Below are 20,018 nucleotides of genomic sequence, written 5' to 3'. Positions count from 1 at the left end.
ACAGACTGAGGCAGAATTAACAAGAAGGGAGAGGGATTAAAAATCCAATCATTTCGGTTTCAGCCAATCAGAAAAATCATTCAGGTTGACACATCTGTTGCTAGGCAAAGGACTCTAGCAAATAGGCACTGTGCAATCCACGATTTGATAACATATCTCTACTTATGAGTCTCTTCAAGAAGAAATTTCTTAATTTATTCAAAAACGAAGATTTTAAAACAAACTGAACTAAAAAACTTCAAGTGTTTGGGAATGTTGATCAAACATCCTCTTCTATGCCAATTTAAGTTCTGTCTGAAATACATTAGTGAAGATAGAATAAGTTTAAAAAAATCACTAATGTGAAAATGTCAATTGTATCTCTGAGCATGACAGCTGGGAGGACTGCTTTTAAGGGGCAGGAATCATCTAAGAAGAAATTGAACAACTGGGCCATGGAGAATGACTGGATTCTGGTAACAAAATGTCACTCAAGGGTCGCTCTGTAGCTGACTGAATGTCCGTTCCCAGTGTGCTGGACCCCAACATGGTCAGCTCAGCCCCAGATTTTAGAGTCATTGGCAACCACTGTATTCTGAGAGCACTGGGAAATAAACTGAGTCCAAAGGCTCCAAAGACTAGAGAGAGGTGGGATGCTATTTTGGGGAAATGGGCAGCGAACACTAGAAGCCAGGGGCTGTATGGAATAACCCTATAATTTCTGTCATGGTCTGGATCTCTAGCCAGAATGTGGCCTGAGGGTGAAGCCTCCTTTGGGTGTTCAGATCACTATTAAAGAATAGCTCGGGCCCAGGTTATTCCACCAGGAACAGCAAAGCAATGTCCACAGGAAGACCCTTACCACCCTGGAGCCTGCATCAATGGGCTGTGGAAGTTCTCCTGTCTTATAAGAATTAAAGTTCTGAGATTCTTCATAGAGGCTCCTGAAAGTTAAGAGATTTCACAGCTCTTGTTTCTGAAAATTGTGTAATGCACAGAAAAATATTTAGTTACACACAGAAAGGACTAAGATCCAGTGAAGAGCCACAGGGAAACAAGTCTGCCCATCTGGTGCTGCACTGTTGTTTAATGTCAGTTGGACGGAGACTGCTTAGGGAAGGTCTTCCACACTTCCACACTGTGGTGTGAGGTCCTATCTAGCCATACAAAGACCCCCACAGATCAGGAGGCAGCCATCCTCTGACTGCTGATGGTCTGATCATGCCAGACACTTTGGGCATGTGGTTTTAACTCCCAGGTCACTAGGAGGAGACCCACAGTGCAGTTCTGTCCCTGAGTGTCAGGTTCCCATCTCCTGGAGGCAGGAGCGTCCCACGGGATCATTCCAGACTGAGAGGCTGATGCTACAATGCTATGATATAGGTTGGCCCCCTTTCAGAGCCAAATCCAAACACAGTTTTTGCATCTATCTTTTGCTAGCTTCTGCAATGCCATCCTCTTGGCAAGTGTGTGGTAAGTTTAAAGTACTTCCAAATACACAGTGCTACTCAGCAACTTATGATGCTGCCTAGTTCCCGGCTGCTGATTGGTTCTGCTCAGGAGATCATTAAACTCAGACTTCAGAGAATGACTTTCAGTTCCCCTTCTCTGTGATGGGAGGAAGTTTCTATTTGAACATTGTCTGTGGTTTCCTGTTCTCCCCAAACTCTAGATTCTCATATGTCTGAGGGGATTTCTGGAGTCACCTGAATGACATTCCTTGGTGACATTAAACTGTGGTGAGCCACCAGTCATGATTCCTTCAGGACACAGAATGGAATATATTCCAAGAAGCGTACCCTAAGGTTGGGGGAGCATTGGTCAGAGCATTGGACTTTTAGCTTAGAGAGGCCAGAGGCCTCTGGGGAGCCCCACTGACGTCAGTTCCAACAGACCCCACGGGACACAAAGGAACAAGTCCTGAGGATGTGAGCCATCAGATGCCCATGTCCAAGCCTGTGACAGCTTGCCCACCGCATGACACAGGTCCATCGTACCCTCTACCACCCAGACCACAGTTTGGTCCACACACAAAAATGTGTGTTGAGAAAACAGAGAGTGGACAGACTCACATTGTCACACGTTCCCATGGGGCGAGCAGGGCCTCAGAGCCAAAGGGGACTCAGATGAAGATTACCGAATGTGTGTGGATATATTTATATTCCAGCTACAGGTCTGTCTGTCTGTCTGTCTGTCTGTCTGTCTTCACTCTCCCACTCAGATTGCCCCGCAGTTCCCAGCATCAGCGTCCTTCCACACTGGACCTGGATCAGTTCTGTGGCTTCGGTACATTTTAGGGATCTGCAAACCCTGGCTTCCATTTTAGCACCCCCTTCCCGGTTGCCCTCTGCACCCTGAGCTGCTCAGGATTACACCCAGGTCTGCTTTTTTATTGCTTAGATTGTCGTGGCTATTGGGGTCTCACGAGATTCTGTGTAATTTTAGGACTGATTTCTACAGTTTTGTGACAGTGGCGTGGTTGTTTTGGTGGAAATGGCCTGGGTCATTAAATTGTCTCCAGTAGAACAACATTTTGACAATATTAATTCTTCGAAACAATGAACATGGCAAGGGTTTTCATTTCTGTATCTCCTTCGGTTTATTTTTCTTTTCATTATTTTTTTGAATACTAGGGATTAAATTTGGTGCCTCATCTCATGCCAAGAATGTGCTCCTCTACCAGCATAAAATTCTAGTATAATCCTGAGACAGGGTCTCAGCTAGGCTGGCCTAGGACTTACACTGCAGCCCTGGCCAACTTTGAACTTGTGGTTCATCACACTGAGCAGGACTACAGGGCACCAGCAAGCCTGGTTTCTTCAGTGTTTTTTCATCAGTATTTTTATTAAGTTTGTACGAACAGTGACTATCGAGGGTTGAATTCCTTTCACGATTTCTTTCTTAGAAAGCCTGTTGCCAGTGCGCAGGAGTAGCTACCAGTTTTGTCATGGTTGCTCTGCTCCTCTGATGTCATGGCTGCTCTGCTATGATGTCATGGCTGTTCTGCTCCTGTGATGTCACAGCTGTTCTGCTCCTGTGATGTCATGGCTGTTCTGCTCCTATGATGTCACGACAGCTCTGCTCCTGTGACATCACAGCTGTCCTATTCTTGTGATGTCACAGCTGTCCTATTCTTGTGATGTCACAGCTGTTCTGCTCCTGTGATGTCATGTATGTTCTGCTCCTGTGATGTCATGTATGTTCTGCTCTTGTGGCACCACAGGTGTTCTACTCTTGTGATGTCACGGCTGCTCTGCTCTTATAAAATGCTTGCTCAGCTCCCCTTGCCTTTCCACTCCTATGCAGCTCAGGACCCAGTCCATGAAATGGTGCCTCCAGCATTCAGGACTGAGTCTTCCCGCCTCTACTAACCCTCTACTCCCTCACAGGCTTGCCCACAGCCCATCCATGCAATCCTTCATGGAGAGTCCCTTCACAGGGGATTCTACACGGGTCAAGCTGACGATTAAAACTGACCATCACAAAGTCAGGTGGTGGTGGCACGCACCTTCAATCCCAAAACTAAGAAGGCAGAAGCAGGCAGACCTCTGGGCTATAGAGTGAGTTCCGGGACATCCAAATGCTGTATCAAAAAGAACACACAGAAAGAAAGAAAGAAAGAAAGAAAGAAAGAAAGAAAGAAAGAAAGAAAGAAAGAAAGAAAAGAAAGAAGGAAAGAAAGAAAGAAAGAAAGAAAGAAAAGAAAGAAGGAAAGAAAGAAAGAGGAAGGAAAGAAGGAAGGAAGAAAAGAAAGAAAACAAAACTATCGATTACAAACAAGGCACAACCCTTCTGTCTGGTGGAGAAATGGCCCTGTGTCCTTCTCATTAGCTCCTCCCATACTGCCCTGCGGGGCCTCATCTAGACCCACTATCTGTACACCAAGATCAGCAGCTGTGTGCCAGACGGAGCAGGATTGGCCAAGCATCCTGAGAGAGAAGGAATGAAGACACTCAGCTCGAACCCAACCGTAGTGTTTTGTATGCTTCTGCCGCTACACTGTTACAGTAAAGAGAATTCTTCCAAAGAAGCTAAACATTGTTCTACCTGCTCTTGAGAGTGGATCTAGAGACCCCCCCAGCATGGAAGAATTCAGGGGAGCCCCAAGGAAGGGCTGTGGGAAGAAGAGCACACAACGGGGCGCCCAGCAGCCTCCTACACACTGTGTCAGAAACCTTATCAGATTTCTTGGTTAAAAGCTTTTTGTTTTCCAGAAAAAGAGATTAAAAAAAAAAAAAAAGCAAAAGCAACCAAGACACACAGGGCACCTTGGCCTGATGCTCTGGTCTCGGGGAAGGAACGTCGCCCCCTCAGTTCTCTCTTCAGTGGGACTAAGATCTAGTTTTCTCTTCAGTAGGGTTAATATTGAGTATAAATAGATGGTCATGCTCCTAACCCTGCAGGACCACAGACTGTGTTCCGAAGGGAGCCTGGCTCTATGTGGAGAACCATAGAAATTCAGCAGTCTCGTGGGCAGGACAAAGGTAGCCGTGATATCGGGCACTACCAGGCGCCAGGTCCTACCTGCTGGACAGGGTGTGGAGCAGGGTCCAGCCTGAGCGCTGGCATTCTGACAAGGTAAGTGCCAATGCTACATCTATGCCTAGAAGTCTAGCGAAATCAGAGAGAGCCCAGCCAAAGTCCACCCGGCCTCTGAGTTTCGCTTTTGAGTATTGCGGCGGGCAGAGGTGAGTGTGCTATTCTGACAGGAGTCTCGTTTCAGAGTGAACCTTGAGGATTGGGCTCTGCCTCCAGGCTGGTGGCATTCACATCTCCCTTCACCCAACCCAAAGATGCCTCCGCTTCCTGGGGCTGCTCCCCGGTTGCCTCTCCAGCCAGCGAGTCCTGACCTCACCCGTCTTTAGACACCTGCTGTGTGGATGAGGGACACTGTGGGTGAGAGAGACAACACAACACAAGAGCCTTGGTTTCCCCCCAAAGGAGAGAGAGACAGGTGAGTGGCTTGCAGAGTCTCTAGTGGAGGATGGACTTGGGATTTGGGAGAAGCCTACTAAAATGAGGAAGTAAGGTCTGTGTGACAGCTGGCGACTGTCAGGAAACAGCCACCACCGGTCACGATGGCTCTCACTTCCTGTTGATGTCCACTGCGCATTTTTCAGAGAGCAGTGTTCTGAGGCAGGCTCTCACTCTAGAGCCCTTACTGACTTCCAACTCAGGGCAATCCTCCTGCCTCAGCCTTCTGAGTGCTGGGATGATAGTGAGCCACCACACTAGGCTGAGTCTCTTTTTAATGGTTTTGTCTCTAGCTGGGGGCTGCTTTTCATTTCAACAAGGAAACTTCCTCCAGCTCAGGTTGGCCTCAAAGTGGACATCCTCCTGCCTCATCCTCTTCAGTATTGCCTCTGGGTGCGTGGAATTTTGATCTCAGTATTCACAAGACATAGAGGGAGGAGTTCAAGGCCATCCCTGGCTACACAACAAGTTAGAAGCCAGCCATCCTGGACTACGTGAGACGTCAGGGGGTGGAGCCTCAGGAGTACCTACAGATGTGTCTCACAGGGAGAGGTCAGCTATGAGGTAGGGGGTCAGCTGCGATCAATAAGCACACAGACTAGAGACAGACAATGGTTTGCCAGTGACGGGTTTGGTGTTGGTTGTTTATTAAGATAGCATCAACATTGAACACTGTCCTCCCTTGCTTTCTGTTGCTGTGATAAGCATAAAGACCAAATGCAACCTGGGGAAGAAAGGGTTACTCTTCCAGTTTACCATCTACTATGAAGGGGAGTCAAGGCAGGAACTCAGCAAGAACCTGGAGGCAGGCGCTGAATCAGAGACCTTGAGGCAACACTGCTTACTTGCTGGCCCCCTATGGCTTGCTCAGTTTGGCTGTCCAGGGGCGGCACCGCCCACAGTGGGCTGGGCCACCCTCATCAATCATTAACCAAGACAACACCTTAAGACTTGCCCACCGGCTAATCCGATGGAGGCAGCTCCTCCACTGAGGGTCCCTCTTCTAGCTCAGCATTTCTCAACCTGTGGGTGGCGACTCCTTTGAGGGTCAAATGAACCTTTCCCAGGGGTGGCCTAAGACCATCAGAAAACACAGATATTTACAGTATGATTCATAACTACCAAAATTACAGTTGTGAAGCAGCCACTAGAGAACAATGCTATGGTTGGGGGTCACCACGTGGGGAGCTGTATCGAAGGGTCACAGCATTAGAAAGGCTGAGAACGGCTGCACTAGCTTGTGTCCAGTCGGCAGGACAAGCAAACAAGCCACAGCAAGCAGGGCGGAACCTGCAGGACATGCTGGGTATCACAGCCACACTCTCTCCTGTGTTTGCTCCAGGGAGGATGGTGAATTACCCAGGCTACAGTCTGCCCGGCGGCGTGGCTGCCTCCTTGCTCTTCCTTCTGCTGACTGTGAAGCACCCAGGTAGGATCCCTTCCTCCCTTGCTGGCACACCCTGCGGAGCTAAGATACACAACACAATCAGATGGCGCAGTAACTTTTGCCTTCTCTAGAAGGAAGGAAACAAGCAAGTCAGTTCCCTTCCTGGGATGAGTAGACTTGCAAGGCTGCAGGACCTGGTGGCATCGTTGATTTACCTGAACTCAAAATGGCTATAGAATCAAGATAAAGTTTCCTGTAGAAACATTAACTCACATATTAATTTATTTGGGAGTGAAACCCAGAGGTGTCGTCACTGTTCATGTCTTCAAGTTGGGTGGCTTAAGAGTGGAAGTCTCAGGAGAGAAGAGGTGGCTCTGCTGTTGCGAGTGCTGAATGCTCTGCAGAGGCCTGAGTTCAGTTCCCAGTCCCCACGGCACACGGCTCACCGCCACTGGTAACCATGGCTCCCAGGGGTCTGATGCTCCCAGCTGGTCTGCACACACGTGTGTGTCCACACAAAGGTGCATAATTAAAAATGAAATACTTTTTAAAAGTCCCAGGTCTCAAAGGTTCCTTGGCCATGGAATTGCTTCCACCACAAGGCTGGCGATGCATTCATGCTCAGATTTTTATTTTATTTTATTTTTTTAAAAAGAAAACAAACTATCTTTTTGTTATACATACCAATCCAAGTTTCCACTCTCTCCCCTCCTCCCATTCCCTCTACTTACCTCCCTCCACCCCTCTCCCATCCACTCCTCCGAGAGCGTAAGGAACATTGCTCCCTACTATATCTAGGCTGAGCACGGTACCCACCCAATGAGAACAGGGCCTGTAGTCAGACTGATGAATATCTTAAATGTCACCATAGAACCTTCATCCAGCAACTGAGGGAAACAGAGGCAGAGTCCCTCATCAGAGCACTGGACTGAGCTCCCAAAGTCCAGGTGAAGAGTGGGAGGAGTGAGAATGTGAGCAAAGAGGTCGAGACCGGGAAGGGGACACCCACTGAAACAGTCTCCCTGAGCTAAGGGGAGCTCACCAACTCCAGCCGGACCGGGAAGGAACAAGCATAGGATCAAATTTTTAAACTTTAGGATACATACAGTTTTTTTTTTCAACCAGAAAATGTACAAATGTCCATGCTCGGATTCACTGAAACATTGGCATTAAATCCCTCCAGCCTCCTGGTACCGAATCCCAGCACCCTGGCTCCTCCAGCATCCCCTCCTCTAGCTCTTTTCCTTTCCACTGTCCCGTAGATGACTTCAGAGTAGTGGGGCCTGCCCTTCCCATCCTGGCCAAAGTCGGGGAAGATGCCCTGCTAACATGCCAGCTCCTCCCGAAGAGGACAGCGGCGCACATGGAGGTGCGATGGTACCGCTCCGACCCCGACACGCCTGTGATTGTGCACCGGGACGGAGCCGAGGTGGCCGGGCTACAGATGGAGGAATACAGAGGCAGGGTGGAGTGGACAGAGGACAGCACTCACGAGGGAAGTGTGGCCCTGAAGATCCACCAGATCCAGCCAGGTGACGATGGGCAATACTGGTGCCGCCTCCAGGAAGGGGACAACTGGAAGGAAGCAAGCGTGCTGCTCCGAGTGGCGGGTGAGTATCTATCTGCACAGGGGTTCCCCGGGCACAATGAGGGTAAACACTCACCTTACTGAAAAATCTCCTTTCAACCACACACACACGCACACACACACACACACACAATTTTTTCTTACTCATTTTTTAAAAAGAATTATTTGTTTTTACTTTATGTGTTTGTGTGTTTTGCCTGTGTGTGTCTGTGCACTCTGTGTGTGCTCAGTGCCCATGGAGGGCAGAAGAGGGTCAGATATCCCAGAACTGGAGTTAGAGGTGATTGTGAGGCCTTATGTGGGTGCTGGGAATCAAACCCAGGTCCTCCATAAGAGCAGTCAGAGCTCTAAACCACTGGACCATCTCCCCAGACCTCGTCTGCATTTTTATTAATCCTTTGAGAACGTCCTACAGTGGATTTTGATCATCATCTTCCCCTCCCCAGCTCCTCCCAGACTCCACCCCCTTTCTTCCCTGTACACCTATGTCTCCTCCTCTCCCTCCCCTCATCCAGTACAGTGTGTGCTGTCCGTCCATATACTCAGGTGTGTGGTCATCTACTGAGCTTGGTCATCCTACCAGGAGCTGTGCCCTAAGGAAAACTGGTCCTCCTCCCAGTAGCTATCAGTGGCCAATAACTTCTCGCTAGTGGTGGGATTCATGCCCACCCCCCCCTCTATGCTGGGATTTGTCCACGGCATCATAACCATTTCACATGCTGAGGGGGAAGTCAGGCAAACCCGGTGGCTTCGCCAGGGGAAGGATTCTCTGGGGACACTTGCCTCTCTGGCCAGGCAGTTCCTTTCCTTGCTACTACCACCTCTTAAAAATTCATTAGCAGTCGGGCAGTGGTGACACACACCTTTAATCCCAGCACTCGGGAGGCAGAGGCAGGCGGATCTCTGTGAGTTCGAGGCCAGCCTGGTCTACAAGAGCTAGTTCCAGGACAGGCTCCAAAGCACAGAGAAATTCTGTCTTGAAAAACAATCCATTAGCATGTATTCCTTGTGCAAATTGATGGTTCTCATGACACTTTCATTCAAGTTTATCATGGACTTTGATCATATTTGCCCATTGCCCTCTCCTGTCTCCCTCTTCCATCCCATAATCTTCTTCTGCTTAATATGATGGCCTCCAGGTCCATCCACTTCCCTTGGCTAACTTAGTTCAATCCTCCTGGGGTGAATAAGCAGCAGTCCACACTGGAGCGATGGCTCGGCAGTTAGGAGCATTTGTTGCTCCTCCAGAGGACCCAGGTTTGATTCCTGGCACCCACACAGCAGTTCAGAACCTCCTGTAACTCCAGTTCCAGGGCATCCAATGCCTCTCTGGGCCCCACACGCACCAGGCACACACGTGATGCACAGATGCACATGCAGACAAAATACCCACGCACATAAAATTTAACAAAACACCATTGTGCACTCACCCCCCATTTTCTCTGCCCACTCCTCTGTGGATGGAAATCCAGATGGACATCCAGGCTGGTCTTACAACTGGGCCTTTGGGAAGGGTTCTGCAGTGAGTGAGGACAGCCTTAAATCCCTTGGGTGATTTCCCAGAAGAGGGACAATGAGGTTACACATCAGGTCTGCCTTTAGTCTTTGGAGAAAATGCCACACTTAACTTTTTTTCCTTCACACTCATGGCTGCAATTGTTCCCATTACTGTGTTCAGTTGATTCAAAATGGACGTGAGAATCCGTGTATTTCTGAGATGTGACTGGAGCTGGACACTGATTCATGTCACACTCAGGAACATTTAGAGTTAATTCTCTGGGTGAAGGGAAAGGCTTATTCATTTATTCGCTCAGCCAGAGACGTGAATGGTTCTGATGTTAAAGAAAGCACTTCATGATTTATACAAATCAGTTAGATTTCCCCACTGAGAAAATACGTTAAGGTGCAGTGATTTCTCGTGCATTTTACTACAGACCAAAATTGCAGCTGCGCACAAAAGAAATGAAAATAGCCCATGAACATGATGTCTGAGTTTAATAATAAATATCTCATTTAAATCAGAGTCCAGATATCATCCAAAAATGGCAGACAAGGCACCTAGTACAGAGACCAGTGAGAGAGGAAATAGAAAAGCTGGGGGCACAGAAGTTGTCGTAAATAAATCACGCCACGTCTCTGCAGCACCATGAATCTGTCATGTTTGTCTCCACTCCGTTTTTACCATCTGATTCTGAAGAAAACTGTGGTCAGGTTAAAGACACAGTCTGGGGAACAAATTTAAAAAAAAACAGAACTCAGCTGAGTGTGAAGAAACCCTGGTAATGCTGTCTGCTTCTGGGTCCTGGGCTCCCACCTCCTCCCAGTGACGGACTCGGGATCTTGGTGCCCTCTTTGGGCTCTAGACTTAAAAGATGTTTTCTCTCTCTCTCTCTCTCTCTCTCTCTCTCTCTCTCTCTGTCTGTCTCTCTCTCTCTTTCTCTCTCTCTCTCTCCAGCCCTAGGATCTTCTCCAAACATCCACGTGGAGGGGCCTGGAGAGGGAGGGATACAGCTCGTATGCACGTCCCAGGGCTGGTTCCCTGAGCCTGAGGTCTATTGGGAGGCCACGTGGGGAGAAGAGTTGTTGAGTTTCTCTCAGAATCACGTGCTGGGTGAAGATGGGCTGTTCTATGTGGAAGACACACTAGTGGTCAGGAACGATACTTCAGAGACCTATTCCTGCTTCATCTACAACCATGGCCTCAAAGAGGCCAAGGAGGCCACCATTGCCCTGCCAGGTCAGTGCTCCGCTTGGGCACCATGAAGGGCTGGGGGAGGGGGGCTGCTCGGCAGTAATGAATATTTTCTTTAAATAATATGTTAAAATTCATAAACATTTACACAAAAGGCATACTGTGCATTTTGATTAGTGTTGAGGGAGCTACGGGCTGTGTTCCTGCCACCCAGCTCCCGGCCGCCTGACTAGCTTATGCCCCGGAATAACAACACACAAACTGTATTCTTTTAAACACTGCTTGGCCCATTATATCTAGCCTCTTCTTGGCTAATTCTCACGTATTAACTTAGCCCATTTCTAACAATCTGTGTAGCACCCCAAGGTGCGCTTACCAGGAAGATTCTAGCCTATGTCCATCCTGGGTTGGAGCTTCATCGCGTCTGCCCTGGGGAGCAGCTGCATGGCATCTAAGCTCACTTCCTCTTCCTCCCAGCATTCTGTTTTGTTTACTCCACCCACCTATGTTCTAACCTATGAGGGCCAAACAGTTTCTTTATTAATTAACCAATGACCTTCCTCCATCAGATTAGGTGGCAATTCATAGGATTTCAGGCATTTTCAAGTTGTGTGTTTTACTTCAGTGCTGATTTTTCCTCCCAGGTATTCAATACGTTGGAAATATAATAAGAATAGTTCTCTAACTGGAAATATAATAAAAATATTCCACCAACTGACACACTTTCCTGTGCTATACCAGTTACCCCCTACCCCTGGGAACCAATCACGTGCTTAGTCAGAATGAGATGGTTCCTCTAACAGCTTCTTAATTATAGTCTTGACAATAAACAGTAACAAGAACAATCAAAACACAATACAGTAGTGGTGAGGTTTGTTGCCTAAGCTGTTAGAAGTTAGAGCAGGGACAGAGAGAAGGACACTGAATGACTTTGGGAGCCCGGAAAAATCCTCATGCTCAAGGATAAAGATCTATTTAGCGTCCAGTATCATCTATTGCCTGCCTGTCTTATCTACCTATCTAATCAGTCAATCATCTACCTATCTAATCAGTCAATCATCTACCTATCTAATCAGTCAGTCATCTACCTATCTAATCAGTCATCTACCTATCAACCATTTATCAGTTATCCACCGTTTATCTATCATTCATAAATCTACTCCACCACCTAGCTATCACATGTCTATCTGCCAATCACCATTATCTATCAGTCTATCGTTGACCTATCATCCATCCATAATTCACCTGGAGTGGCATTTCACTTGTATTTTATTAAATAAAGCTTGCCTGGGGATCAGGAAAGTAAAGCAGCCCCACTGGCCAGCCTTACAGACCAGCCAACAATGACATGCTCCTTTAATCCCAGTAGCCACTCTAGTTGCCATAGAAACTGGGTGGTGCATGACTTTAATCTCAATGGTGCACATCTCTGATCCAAGCCCTAGAGAGGATTATGAAATGGGAGGAGACAGCTCTTGGTTTCAGTCCCATTCTGAGATTCCTGGGGGCAGGATCACCATTTTCAGACTGAGGTAGAGGTAAGAGTCAGTGATTGGCTGATTTGCTTCTTGGATCTTCAGGCTGAACCCCAATTTCAGTCTCTGAGTTTTTATTAATTGTGCGTCAATCATCATCTATCATCCACCCGTATCTTTCTAGTTATCTGCCATCTACCTGTCTTTCGTCTATGTATCCACCTGTCTATCTGCCTGCCTGCCTGTCTGTCTGCTATCTGAAACAGGCTTCTGTTTTTCTTTTGAGACAGAGTCTCACTCTGTAGTCCAGGCTGGCCTCAAACCCACAGCAATCCTTTTGGCTGAGCCTCCCAAGGGCTGTTACTATGTAACTGTAGGGTGAGCTGACATGTTCAGTTAGACATCGCTATTATGTGACAAGTATTGTTTTTAAATGCCTTTAATTGAACAGAGACTCTTAGGACACTCTGGATGTATTGTAATGTAAGAAGATGCATTAAAAAGTTAAAAGTAAATGTTGTGTTGATGCTAGATTAGTGCCATACAGTCCCAGTTTGGAAATGCAAGTGATACTTGTTTGTGGTCATCTATTTCATACTTAGTATTCATTTATAAAAACAGTATGTATTTTTTACCAGCACTTAATAACAGCCAAAGCAAACTGAATTGATGGTGATAAAATTGACAGCTTTTTATTGGGAAAAAAGTAAAATCAGTGTCACCAGATGATTCGTGGGGAAGAATTATTTTTCTGCTTTTCGTATTTTTAAATAAATTGAGTTCTTAAATAAAACGTAAAGCTTACCTTTATTTCTGAAGATAGTTTCTTTCCTTTCCTTTAGACCAAATTCCTTAAGTTGTTTTTCTTCTTCCTTCTCCAGAGAAACTCCAGACAGAGCTGGGTGAGTGAGACCCTCATGCACACTCCTCCGTGAAGGAGGGCAGGGCAAGGAAAGCAGCCGGACAATCCTGATCCCCACTCCCACCCCTGAGAAAGGGAAGCAGGGCTCTCCTGGTGCTGGTTAAGTTGGCATGGGAAGGGAATGGCAGGCCCAGACCTCCACAGCCTCCTTCAGACACTGGCATAGGAAAGGGCTTCTTCAGTTTCTGTTACCACACCCACCTGGCGCTCACTTTTAGCCCCTGACCAAAGGCTGGTGTGGTTTCTGGCACCCTCACCTCTCCGAATCTCTGCTCACACTGCATGGTCAGCAAAAACCTTTGTTTAATCTCACAACAGTCTTGGGATTTGAGTAGCAGTAGATACATCTTATAGTTTAAAACTCTGAGGCATGGACTGACTCGGTGCACAAAGTCAGCCAGATCGACAGTGATGGAGTGTGATGGAGTATTCATTTTATGCTGAGCGCTTTAGCGATAAAATCGTCCCCTTATTGGCGCTCAGCCTAAGCTTTAACTAGTGTTGTCTTCAGGCTAGCCAGGCTCTTCCTTAAGCAAGGACCTCCGGTGCCCTGAGACCACGAGTCCCACCCTCCTCCAAGGGTGACCCTGACCCTCAGACCTCCCGTGGGGTGCTTGCAGGTTCTGAACCTCGCAGGAGGTGTCCATATTGGTGGAGTTACTTCTCGGTGCTGGTTCATTTAACAGCTTCCTCAAGGGTGATTGGACCTTCCCAGCCCATCCTTGTCCGAGTCGGAGAGAACATAGAAATAACGTGTCACCTGACACCTGAAGCTGACGCTCAGAGCATGGAGGTGAGGTGGGTCCGGTCCCACTATTACCCCGCAGTCCACGTGCATGTGGGCGGGGCCCACTCGGCGGGAGAGCAGATGGCGGAATACAGAGGGAGGACTCTGGTGATGAGAGATGCCGTCCACGAGGGAAAGCTGACCCTGCGGATACGCGATGCTGGAACTTCAGATGATGGGAGGTACCGGTGCCTTTTTGGAAAAGACGGTGTCTACCAGGAGGCCCGTGTGGATGTGCAGGTGATGGGTAAGGATTCCAGGCACTCTTGGGCTTCTCCAGCTTAACACTGTGACATAGGCTAGTTACTGGGAGATATTTCTGGCCCCCAAATATTCACCATGCTCATTAATTTTCAAGTTTATATTGAACTTTCAATGTAGTCACCACCATAGATCCTTCAAGATCGCAACTTCAGGCATGCTGATTTGAAGTTTTTAAATCAATATTTTTTACTATTTCTCTGAGAATTTCAAACCACATATTTTGATCATATTCACCCCCAAGTCCCTCCACCTAACTCTTCCAAGATCCATCCTACCTTCTTTACCCCCCAACTTCCTATCCTCTTTTTTTTCTTAAATTTAATAACCCATCAACTCCAGTTTATCCTGTTTATACTCATGGGCGTGGAGCCATCCCTTGGGGCGTGGTCAGCCTACCAGGAGCCACAGCCACAAAGAGAACTGACTCGCCCCTCCCCTGAAGCCATCCACTGTCCACTGCTTCTCAGGTAGGGGTGGGGCTTGTGATCCCCTCCCTCTTCCCTGCTGGAGGGCTTGATCTTGTGCTGGTCTTGTGTAGGCAACGGCAGCTGTCAAGAGTCCCTGCCTGAGCACAGAGTTCCTGTCACGTTCAGACAGTTTCAGTACAGCGCCCACCCGAACCTCTGACTCCTACGACTTTTCTCTCTCACCCTTCCATGATGGTCGCTTAGCCATGGGTGGCAGGGGCGGGATACAGAGGTCCCAGGATACAGAGTTCCCGGGATACAGAGGTCCCAGGATACAGAGGTCCCAGGATACAGAGGTCCCTTTTGTGGCTGAGCACCCCCCACTGACACTTCTTCTCTGCACTTCGATAGTTGTGAGCTTCTGTCTTAATAACCACCTGTTGCCCAAAGAAACTTCTCTGATGAGGTCTGAGAGCAGTGCTAATAATCTAAGGGTACAGAGATAAAGAATTTGGTAAACAGTCTGATACTGCATTCATTTAGCAAAATAACAAGCTTCACCACCAGGAGTTCTTGGCTGGACTGGCGGTACCAGGCATTCCCTGTGGTTTAAAATTTTAGGTATAGAACAATCAGGAAAGCAGGGCTCACAAGCACCTCCATAAAGCAGCCATGGGTTCCAGGAAATCTGAGAATATTCCCCATAATTTTATGCAAGACTTGTTATTTTAGAGCTACTGAGATTCTGGGAACTATGTGATTTTCAGGTGTAGTAATTTGAGGACTCTGCTGGATCTACCACCTACACAGACTTCGTAAAGACTGCTAGTCTTGGTGTGCTCCTAGGACGGCAGACAAAAATCACCCCAGAACCAGCTCTCCAAGGCCAGCAAATGCCGTCAAGGACATAGACTCAAATCCTGGCTACCCTTCATATTTCTCTCTCCAAATCCCAGTCTAAATGAATGAGCAGGGACGTGGAATGCTGGAGGACTTCTACATCGCTTTCTGTCTCTGCTTTGAGAAACGTCTCCTAACTAGTTCCTTCCGTTCTGTCCATGTGTCTCCTGTCTGATCAAAGTCACTTTGTTGTCAGTGCAAGGAGGAAAGAGATGGGAGTCCAGGTTACAAATATATATATGTATATTGGAATTTTTATCTTCTTACTTCCTAAATCATTCCTTCCAGAAGACTTCAGAATTGAAAATAGGAAAATAGAACAAGAAACCTTGTAGCCAGTCCCAGCTCCTAGAGGGGGCCACTGGCCCTGAGCTCTTCTATCCTCCCCAAGCGGCTCTCACAGCCCCCTCCCTCCCTCCCTCCCTCCCTCCCTCCCTCCCTCCCTCCCTCCCTCGGGGAAGTTGCTGATCTCTGCCTCTTTGGTCTCTGTCCCCAGCGGTGGGCTCCACCCCGCGGATCACCCAGGAGGTCCTGAAGGATGGAGGCTTGCAGCTGAGATGTACATCTGATGGGTGGTTCCCACGGCCCCAGGTGCACTGGAGGGACAGAGGCGGAAGGGCTGTACCATCGTTTTCCGAGGCCTTTCATCAAGGGAGCCAGGGGCTGTTCCAGGTGGAGACGCTTCTGCTGGTCACAAACGGCTCAGTGGTGAACATGACCTGCTCCATCAGCCTCCCTTGGGGCGAGGAGAAGGCTGCATGGTTTTCCCTCTCCGGTTGGTGTCTGCATGCCATCCTCTGGCGTGGGAACTAAGTGTCAGATGATTGAGACTGACTCATAGGGCTCTGTGTGTTTTGTTTGAGGGAAGGATTGGTGTGCGCAGGCTGGCCTGGGACTTCTGCCGTCTGCCTCCACACCACAAGTGCTGGGCTTACAAGTGTACACTCACTCTCAGCCTGCTGCTGCTGCTGCTGCCCCTCCTCCTCTTCCTCCTTCTCTTCCTCCTCCTCTTCCTCCTCCTCTTCCTCTCCCAATTTTCCTCCTTTTGTCTTCTTCCTCCTATTTTTTCTTCTCTCTCATAGTGTAGATTGTTAACAAATCTTTAAAAATAAATCTATGTCATTTGCAAAGTTTGTCCTCAGGTCATCCAAGAACAACATTCCTCTCTCTCTCTCTCTCTCTCTCTCTCTCTCTCTCTCTCTCTCTCTCTCTCTCTCTCTCTCTCTGTTGTGGATATTTTCTGCACTAGAAATTGATTCTCCTCAAAATCCTTGTAGTTACAGCCTGGGAGACTTTATGTCGTATCACGATAGTTCCGTCACTGATCCTGCGATGTAGAGACGCAACTGGAAAAAGAAGGAAAATGGGGTGGGGGGGAAGGGACACCAAAGCTAAATTTGCCTGCTTCTCTCGGCTTCTGTGAGACAGGAGAGACCCCGTCCTCAGGCTGCACCTCTGAAAGAACCATCTTCCTGTTTTCCTAGTCTCATGGCTTACTGGGGTTTGCATTTCAGACTCCAGGATAGCTCTGTTATGGATGGCCCTGCCCGTTCTGCTGCTGCCTCTTGCCATGGCTATGGACCTGCTGAAGGTGAAGCACCCTCGGAAAGGTAAGTGGGTCACTAGGGCTGGGCAGGTACTAACAGATGGGTCGCAAGAGTCCCTGGCTTACATTCATGTCATCAAGGCTCAGCGATGGATGAGCTTGGAGCTCACAGATACAATAGCAATGGGGTTAAAACACAAGGACTCAGGGGCTATAGAGATGACTCGGTCAAATACAGGGCTCCCTTGGATCTGGATTTGCATACCTGCTCTGGTAGTTGGGATCTTGGTGACTTCACTCTCTCAGTCATATCTGACCTCATAGTGACAATGATGTCATCCTCAGCACAGAGGGGGAGAAAAGTTAGGAAAGAGCCAGAGAGATGGCTTGGAAGTCAAGAGCACTGGCTGCTCTTGCAGAGGACCTGAAATCAGTTCCTAGCACCCATGTGGTGGTTCACAACCATCTGTAACTCCAGTTCCAAGGCAATGATGCCTTTTTATTTGGCTTCTGCAGGCACCAGACATGCCATGGTTCACAGACATACATGCAGGGCAAAACATTCAGAGACATAAAATAATGAAAAAAAATTTTTAAATTGGAAGAAGAGACAAAGTATGGCAGTGGGAAAGACTAAACACAACAAAGTATAGTTTTATCTGTGTAAGAAAATGCCACAATGGAGCTGTCACTGTGCACTAACTACTCGGGGCTAGAGAGATGCCTCGGAGGGTTAGAGCACTAGCTGCTCTTGCAGAGGACCCAGCGGCTACACGGCAGCTCACAGTGTCTGTAACTCCAGTTCTAGTAGAGTTGTTCAGCCTCAGGCTTCTTGCACTGCCTTGCCAATACCCAAGACCCCCTGCTCTCACCCATTATCCCAGCCCCACTGCCAAGCGGGAAAGCTCTGATCTGCTAATTCCTTCAGTCAGGTGAACTAAACCGTATCTGGTCCTCAATGTCTGGGACTCTGTCTCTCTGTTAGCCAACAAATTACTCAAATCAGTCACATAACTTTCTGGTAAACCAGGGGCATCTCACCTTCCAGCCCCACAGAGCTGCCTCCTGAGGCTCTTGTTGGTCCCTCCCACCCTGTGTTCCTGCACGCCCAGGCCTTAGACCATGTCCTCACACCCCAGACCATGCGTGCGGGTGACTAACAATGTGTCCACTGCTGGTGTCAAGCATTTGGTCTTACTTAGCTATGCTTGATGGAGGACCCCTCTCACCGAAAAATGAACAGGAGGAGATTAAAGCAGAGCATTGACAATAACAGCAGGAGCCCAGCCATGGTGTTAGACTGGGAGGAGGGGGACACCTTGCAGATACAATGACTTCCTTTGCCCTGAAAAGGAAGAATGCCTGTAAGACCGCAAGTGCACAGCATGGGCAGGATGGCCTCTTCCACCATAAGACAGAGAGAGGAGAACTCCCCAAGTGCACAGCATGAGCTGGATGGCCCCTTCCACCATAAGGCAGAGAGAGGGGAGCTCCCCAAGTGCACAGCATGGGCAGGATGGCCCCTTCCACCATAAGGCAGAGAGAAGGGAGCTCTGCAAGCTCTTCCTACTGTTTCTATAGCAGCAAAGCCAAAATCGTCTTTCAGGGCAGAAGGCTCACATTTATTTCTTGTTTGCATCATTATTCATTGACTTGCCTCTTCTGTTACCTAGATCCACAAACATCTTAATTAAAAATTATGTGGTTGTTTTTCCACACCCCGTCATTTTTCTCTATGCTGAATCCTACTGTGCAATTTTCCTTTTTGTTTCTTTTTTATTGTATTTCTTTTTTTTATTGATTTTTATTGAGCTATACATTTGTCTCTGCTCCCCTCCATGCTTCTCCCCTCTCCTTCAACCCTCTCCCATGGCCCCCACCTACTGTGTAATTTTCTGTAAGGCTTCTGGGCTCCATGGTTTGTCAGTATTCATCTCAATCCTACACACAGCCGGAAGCCTCGGACACCGCTCTGTCTGCTCCAGTGTTACCTCTGCTTTCTCTATCTTTGCCGGTGGTGTTCTGTAATCTCCTCCTCTCCTGTGTTCCCTTCCAGACCAGAAACACCACAGCAATCAGCAACATCTCAGGAATGATGGAAGCCACACAAGGACTTCCCTCTGACAAGAGGCTCTGATTAAAAAAAAAAAAAAAAGTACCACAGAGTGGGGGAGTACAACGCAAGCCAGGTGCACCCCACTTTCTGAATACCCCATCTTTCCCTTCAATGAGCCTCACCTGCTGTTGTCCAAAGGGTTCTCCATGGAGCAGGACCCACTCCTGTTGGTCACAGTGAGGGACCCCTCTACCGGAGTCAGCCCATCATCATCTTGGCACAGTGATGGCATCTTCCCTCCCTTTGCATCCTTCTGCTGTCCCTCAGGCTGGGGACCATCCCTCACCTGTACACAGCCATTTTATGCCATCACCTTCTAGATCCATCATGAGGATATAAGAAGGGGAACCTAGATCTGGAGAGAAATGCCACTTGTCTGAGACCTGGGTGGTTTTTCTAGAAATGTCTGATCCAGAAGCTCCAGAGGGACAAAGCCCTTCACCTGCTGATGGGAGGAGAGGGTTTCTTTTCTTTTTCCATGAGATGAAGGACCTGACTGTGAGTCACAGTCATAGAAGACCCAGTGCCTACACTACAGATCAGAGCAAGGGCTGGAGAAGTAGCTCAGCGGTTAAGAGCACTAACTGTTCTTGCAGAGGACCTGAGTTTGATTCCCAGCACCCATATGGCAGCTCACAACCATCTATAACTCCGGTTCCAGGGGACCTGATGTCCTTTTCTAGCCTCTGAGGGCAGTAGGCACACACCTGGTGCATAGACACACAGGCGGGCAAAACATCGTACAAATAAAATATTAGACTAAAGCCTGCCATGTGGTCTCTATCCAAGTGTGTCTGCAGCTGGGTCATGGAAGGGCAACAGAAAGGAGTCAGAAAACAATGCTAATATTTAAATCTCTCATAAAGTATCTTATACCTATCCACGCCATGTATTGGTATACCAAAGAACATGGTATTTCCCTGCCTAAAACAGGGTTTCCTATAGCAACTTCTTAAACAATCTGTCTTAGTCACTGTTATA

The 20,018-nt window shown here is 48.0% G+C and overlaps 1 protein-coding gene across 1 annotated transcript; it reads left to right on the top strand.

The window, feature by feature from the left end:
- Positions 1-6,300: 6,300 nt before the first annotated feature.
- Btnl2 (butyrophilin like 2) lies at positions 6,301-19,045 on the top strand. The gene is made up of 8 exons (XM_057751960.1): positions 6,301-6,382; positions 7,603-7,950; positions 10,384-10,665; positions 12,977-12,997; positions 13,704-14,051; positions 15,872-16,150; positions 16,890-16,985; positions 18,978-19,045. The coding sequence occupies exons 1-8, from the start codon at positions 6,301-6,303 to the stop codon at positions 19,043-19,045; spliced, it is 1,524 nt and encodes a 507-aa protein (XP_057607943.1).
- Positions 19,046-20,018: the final 973 nt, after the last annotated feature.

Source organism: Chionomys nivalis, chromosome 19 (assembly GCF_950005125.1).
Source record: "Chionomys nivalis chromosome 19, mChiNiv1.1, whole genome shotgun sequence".
Classification (NCBI taxonomy): domain Eukaryota; kingdom Metazoa; phylum Chordata; class Mammalia; order Rodentia; family Cricetidae; genus Chionomys; species Chionomys nivalis.
Note: the sequence above shows the minus strand (reverse complement) of the source record. Positions and strands in the feature narration are given on the sequence as shown.